The sequence below is a fragment of the Antechinus flavipes genome, chromosome 3, assembly GCF_016432865.1.
Source record: "Antechinus flavipes isolate AdamAnt ecotype Samford, QLD, Australia chromosome 3, AdamAnt_v2, whole genome shotgun sequence".
In the NCBI taxonomy this organism is placed as follows: Eukaryota; Metazoa; Chordata; class Mammalia; order Dasyuromorphia; family Dasyuridae; genus Antechinus; species Antechinus flavipes.
Window position 1 is genome coordinate 611,900,978 of NC_067400.1, and position 6,315 is coordinate 611,907,292.

General features: G+C 48.2%; 1 protein-coding gene across 1 annotated transcript; it reads right to left on the reverse strand.

Annotated features, from left to right (window-relative positions):
• Nucleotides 1–4,620: 4,620 nt before the first annotated feature.
• Nucleotides 4,621–5,604, reverse strand: SDHAF1 (succinate dehydrogenase complex assembly factor 1). Its single transcript, XM_051988911.1, has 2 exons — nucleotides 5,438–5,604; nucleotides 4,621–5,308 (listed from the first exon to the last, which is right to left on the reverse strand). The coding sequence occupies exon 2, from the start codon at nucleotides 5,191–5,193 to the stop codon at nucleotides 4,819–4,821; it is 375 nt and encodes a 124-aa protein (XP_051844871.1). The 5' UTR covers nucleotides 5,194–5,308; nucleotides 5,438–5,604; the 3' UTR covers nucleotides 4,621–4,818.
• Between the last annotated feature and the right edge of the window lie 711 nt (nucleotides 5,605–6,315).

Sequence of the window (6,315 nt, forward strand, 5' to 3'; positions counted from 1 at the left end):
AGGGAGGGAGAAAAATTTGGAACACAAAAGTCATACAAAAATGAGTGCTGAAAACTATCTTTATATGTATTTGGAAAAATAAAATACCATTGAGGAAAAAAAATGACAAAGAGGATGGTTTTAGAAAAGTCTGGGAAGACTGTATGTGAACTGACGTAAAGTGAGGTGAACAGAACCAGAATGTTGCAATATAATAAGACTTAAGTATTCTGGTCAATACAATGAACCTGAAGTCAGGAGGATCTGAGTTCAAATTTGACCTCAGACACTTAACACTTCCTGGCTATGTGATCCTGGGCAAGTCACTTAACCCCAATTGCCCCAGGGGGGGAAAAAAAACTGGGACAGCTCATGATGAAAAATATTATCCACTTCCAGAAAGAGAACTGATGAACTCTTGAGTGCAGAATGAATTTTTTCCCTTTACTTTTTTTCTTGCAATATAGCTAATGTGGAAGTTTTGCATGATTTCACAGCTATAATTGGTATTATATTGCTTGTTTTTTCAAGGAGAGAGAGGAACTGGGGAGGATAATTTAGAATTGAAAAAAAAAGAATATTTTTTATGTCAAGAAAATATTCTTACTCGTGCTAGGTGGAGAGGGAAATGGCCGAAATGAAATAATTCCTGCCCTCTAAGAGCAAAAGGTCTATTAGTCAGTCAATGATAAACATTTATTAAGTGCCTACTATTGTCAGGTGCTGGGAATATAAAAGCAAGACGGTTCCCTGCTCCTGAGGAGCTCATCATTTAGTCGGGGAGGCCATGAGGAAACAATCACATACAAATATAGAGGATAAAAAGATCATTTACAAGAATAAAGTGGGACTGGGGAGCGCTTCCTTTGGATGGTGGGATTTTAGCTGGGACTTGAAGTCAGGGAGGGCAGGAGACAGAGGAGGAGGAAGGGTGCTACAGGGAAAGGAGGCAGCCAGAAAAATGTCCAGGTCCAAGAAATGGACGGTCTTATTTGTGGAATAGCCTCCAGGAGGCCATGAGGGCCTGACAGGGGAGGAAGGCCTGGATGGGTATGTGCTTTATAGGAATATAACACTTTGGTGGCCCGATGAGGCTGGAGGTAAGTGGAAAGACTCGAAGCTGTCAAACCCTTCAGCAGCTACTGCAGTAAAAAAAGGGGGGAGATGAGGAGGGTGGAGGCCATGTCAGAGAGGAGGAAGATGCTCTAAGGACAAGCTTCAGCAACAGCTTGGGTGTGGAGAGTGAGAAATAATGAGGACTCCAGGATGGCTCCTAAGTTACAAGCCTGGGAAAGCTTTGGTTTACGTATTCAAAGTAGAAAGGACCATCTAAGTATTAATTTTCCATTTTACAACCTGCTTCAAAGTGAGTACTTGAACCCACAAAATAAATGCTCAGTTTGTCAGTCAGCATTTCCCAACCGAAGCCTTAACGAAGCCAGTTCAGAGACCCTTGTCAAATGGTTTATACTCTTTAAAATTTTATTAAAGCTTTTTATTTTTCAAAACACATGCGTGGACAATTCTTCAACATTAGCCCTTGAAAAATCATGCGTCCCAATTTTCCCTCCCTTCCCCCACGTCCTCCCCTAGATGGCAAGTAGTCCAATATATGTTAAACATGGTAGAAATATATGTTAAATCCAATATATATGTACAAATTATACAATTATTATGCTGCACAAGAAAAATCACATCATGGTTTATATTTCTAAGAAAAAAATTGGAACTCAAAATATTACAAAAGTGAATGTTGGAAAACAAAATATTTTGAAGTAAAAACAAAATAAACCTCCCCTTATTGGTGCTGAAAACTATCTTTATATGTATTTGGAAAAATAAAATACCATTGAGGGAAAAAAATGACAAAGAGGATGGTTTTAGAAAAGTCTGGGAAGACTGTATGTGAACTGACGTAAAGTGAGGTGAACAGAACCAGAATGTTGCAATATAATGAGACTTAAGTATTCTGGTCAATATAATGAACCTGAAGTCAGGAGGATCTGAGTTCAAATTTGACCTCAGACACTTAACACTTCCTGGCTATGTGATCCTGGGCAAGTCACTTAACCCCTCTCGGCCTTCCTGGGGATAAGGCTTTATTTTCTCTAAATCAATTACTCAAGTCTTTACGAGGTGCCTTGTACAAGACAAACAAAAGAAAAAGCAGAAACACACCTGCCCTCCAGGAGGTTATGTATTTTATTTTTCCAAATAGTATTTTAAATAATATTTCACTTTTTTTAAAATAACTTTTAATTGACAGTACATATGATGCATGGGTAAGTTTTTACAACATTGTTCCTTGCACTCACTTCTGTTCCGACTTTTCCCTTTCCTCCCTCCCCTCCTCCCCTAGATGCAGGCAGTCCTATACATGTTAAAAAGCAACATTCACTTTTGTAAAACCTTGTGCTCCAAATTTTTCTTCTTCTCTCCCCCATTCCTACACCCCAAACAATCTGAGAGAGGTTAAATACGTGCAGTTCTTCTAAACATATTTCCGTATTCGCCATGCGGCACAAGAAATATCAGATCAAAAGGGGAAAAAAATCCCAGAATAAAAAAATCAAATAACAAAAAAAGATAAAAATATTATGTTTTAATCCACATTCAGTCAAGAAATTTACATTCTAATCCAGGGAGCATATTCACAGTCAAGTTAGGAAAGACCAGTAATTCCTATGGCAGCTTGAGACAAGTCTTCTGGGACTGAATGAGAGACTATTCATAAAATGCATACAGCAGGCACTTAATGTTGTTCCCTTCCTTCTACTGCCAAACACTTCAGAGGGAAAAACAGCGCACTGAAGTTCATATAAGAAAAAAAAATCAACTTACAATTAAGAATAAAATAGGAGCTGCTAGGTGGCACAATGGATAGAGCACCAGCCCTGATGGCAGGAGATCCTGAGTTTTAATCTGATCTCAGACACTTAACACTTCCTAACTGTGTGACCCTGGGCGAGTAGTCACTTAACCCCAATTGCCTCAGCCAAAAAATATATATATATATAAAAACTTCTCCTGTAATTGGGGGCATTGAAGACCTACAGGAATGAGGGTCAAGTATATTCTTTGGGTATCCCAGTCTTCAACTCAGCAGATACTGGCCCAGATCTGGGAAAAGGAGGGTAAGATGAAAAGATTCAGCAAAAACAGGAGTTTTTCCATAGCAACCCAATCTAACCTCAGTTCCAAGGCTGGAGTGGCCAAAATGTCCAAGTCAGAAGTTCCTATACGGTATCATCCATCTAGACCTAACCACGACCAAACCCTGCTCTTAGTGGTTTTATCTCCCTAGTTATGACAGGAGCAAAGCTAGGTGGACAAAAGGGATGAAGCTCCTGGAGTCGAGAGGACCTGAGTTCAAAAACAGCCTCAGACACTTCCTAGTTGTGTGATCCTAAGCAAATCACTTCACTCTGTCTCAGTTTCCTAATTTGCAAAATGAATCAGAGAAGGAAATAGCAAACTACTCCAAAAACAAACAAACAAAAAACCAACCTCAGGGAGAGGGAGAAAAATTTGGAACACAAAGTTTTGTAAAAGGTGAATGATGAAAACTAGCTTTGCATGTATTTGGAAAAAGAAAATATTATTAAAATAAATAAATAAATATATAAAACCAAATGGAGTAGTTGAAAATGACAACAATGATGATGGGAACCCTTTCCAGATAATTCTGGGCCTAACCCCCAAAATAATCCTGGATCCGTGAATCCAGGCTTCCTTTCTCCTCAGGAAGCATATTTTAACATAAAAATATAATTATTTTAGGACCACGGTTGAGGGCCAAGGATTTGGGGAACTGGGGGCAGTTCTCCCACTCCCCAGGTGTTCAGTATGCTCCCTCTTCCCACTCTGTAAATCTTCAGGCCTGCGAAGAAACCCTGTATAGGAGAATCAATCGATAAGCATTTATCAAACTCCCACTGTGTTTGGGAAACAAACTCTAGGCTTCAGAAACTGGCATCTGAAGGGACCTGGGGGAAAGGAGAAAACAACATGGATGCAGAATAAAGCGCAAAGAAAAAAGGGCCGAATACTTTAAATACAAGGCAGTTTGGGTCGATCAGAAACTGCTTCCCATAGATTGGATAATCTAGAGAAGGGAATAGCAAACAGTTCTTTGCCATAAAAACCCCAAATGGGGCTTTTTGTTAAAGAAAAGAAGCATTTGTTAAGCACCTGCTATGTGCAAAGGAAAGAAGGAGGGAGGGAAGAAAGAAATAAGAAAGGGAGAGAGGAAGCAAGGAAGGAAAGAAAAAAAGAAGGGAGGGAGGGAGAAAAGGAGGGAAGGAAGAAAGGAGAGAGGGAGAGGAAAGGGGAGAAGGAAGGAGGGAGGGAAGAAAGAAATAAGAAAGGGAGAGAGGAAGCAAGGAAGGAAAAGAAAAAAAGGGAGGGAGAAAGAAGGGAGAGAGGGAGAGAAGGAGGGAGAGGAAAGGAGAGAAGGAAGGAAGGGAGGGAGGGAGAAAGAAAGGAAAGAGGAAAGGAGGGAAAGAAGGAAGGAAGAAGAGGTGGGAAGGCGGACTATCCCCTGGGCCACACGGTGACCCTGGTAGCTTTAGGGGATCCTCCCCTCGGTCCCACCAGAAACCTGCAATTGCATGCGCCCTGCACCCAGAAAAGAAGCCAGACTCTTAGCAAATGGGGTTGCTTTATTGGGGGCGGGGGGAGAACAGCTGCCCCAGAAGTGGGCTCAAGGGCCCGGGACCTCAGAGCAGACTGGGCTCCAGGGGGGCCCGGCCCACCAGTGAGCTCCAGCCCCGTAGGGGCCTCCGGGGCTCGGCCTCCTTTTCCGTGGGTGCCGCGGGGCGCGGGCGGGGGCAGGGCAGCCTAGCGCGGGAGCCCGGACGGGGCGGCCGGGGCAGCGTGCCCAGAGTCTGCGCGTGCGCCCTGACAGGTGGTCCTGTCTGGAGGGTCCGGGTCCGGGCGGGTCTCGGGGCTCCCCGGGCCGGGCTCGGGCGCGGGCTCCGGCGCGGGCACGAAGACGCCCACGCCCGTGGTGTGGCGGCCCCGCAGCTGCTCCAGCTGGCGCCGGCCGCGCCGGTAAAGGTACTCGATGCGCAGAACGTCGGTGCGCGGCAGGCGCGCCTGCTCCCGGAACTCGGCTCGGACCCTGGCCTCGGCGCCCGGCTTTCCCCGGGCGGCGCGCAGCAGCTCGCGGTACAGGCCGAGGACCTGCTTCTGCAGCCGGCTGTGCCGGCTCATGGCCTGGCGTGGGGCAGCAAGCGCAGGACCGGCGGCCGGGGAGACCGGGGTTCAAGTCCCGCCTCGGGCACTGGCTGGCGAGTCACGTCACTTCTCCGGGCCTCAGTTTCTTCATCTGGAAAATGGGGACGATGGCGCCTGTACTCCCTCCCTCCCTCCCTCTCAGGCTAAGGAGGAAAGCGCTGTGCGAGCTTCCAGGTATCTCCTTCCTTCCCCCGGACGCCCGAGCCGGCCTGTCACTCACCCAGGGGTCAGGGCTCCGGCCCTGCGGTCTCGGGCCCAAGCCGGGCCTGGGAGTCCCGAGGGGAAGGGCAGACAGTTTGTCCCGGAGTTCCAAAAGGATCTCTCGCCATGCTTCCGGACCTCCCGCCACCGATTGGTCGCCGGGGCCCGTGACGTCACAATGGGAGAAGCGTTCCTGTCTCTCCGCCTGTGTCCTTGACCAGTCCGGGGAGGAGAGGGGGCGGGGCGGGGGCGGGGCCGAGCCTCGGGACGTCGGGGTTGCGGAGGGGCGAGCGTTTGGCCCGGCTTAGAGCCGGCTGGGGGGGTGGGGGAGCGGTGCTGGGTGACCCAGGCAGCCACGGGGCGGTCGCTTGCAGGCGAGCTCGGGGTTCTCCGCGTGACCCCAGAGCTTTGGGGTGGGAGCTTTGGTCAGCTGGGCCGCATTTCCTGCTCAGTCTGAGGTCAGGAAAACCCCAACGCGAAATAAGAGGAAGTCGGGGGTTCCCTCCCCGGCGGCCGTGCAGTAAAGTTGGCTGACCATTTATTTGTCTGCTACAAAGTGGGGAGGAGGGGCTGGATCAAGGAAGGGCCTTTCCACACCTGAACTTTGGGGATTCTGTGACTGGGTCCTTAGGACCTTAGTGGGGGAGGGGTGTTGAGGGCCGGGAGGACTGGACCCTCGGCCCGATGATGGGCGGGGCCATGAGGGGAGGGGGAGACAGAAGGCTGGGCCTCCTTGGGAAGCATAGAACGGGCCAATGTGGGGGGAGATGCTGGGCCGGAGGGGCTGTAGCACTGGGGTCCCAGAGGGGTAGGGGGCGGGGAGCCCCAACTCTCCAAGGAGAGAGCAGTGTGTGAACCATAAGGCAGGGGGAGAAAGTACGCTTGGGAGGCCACAAA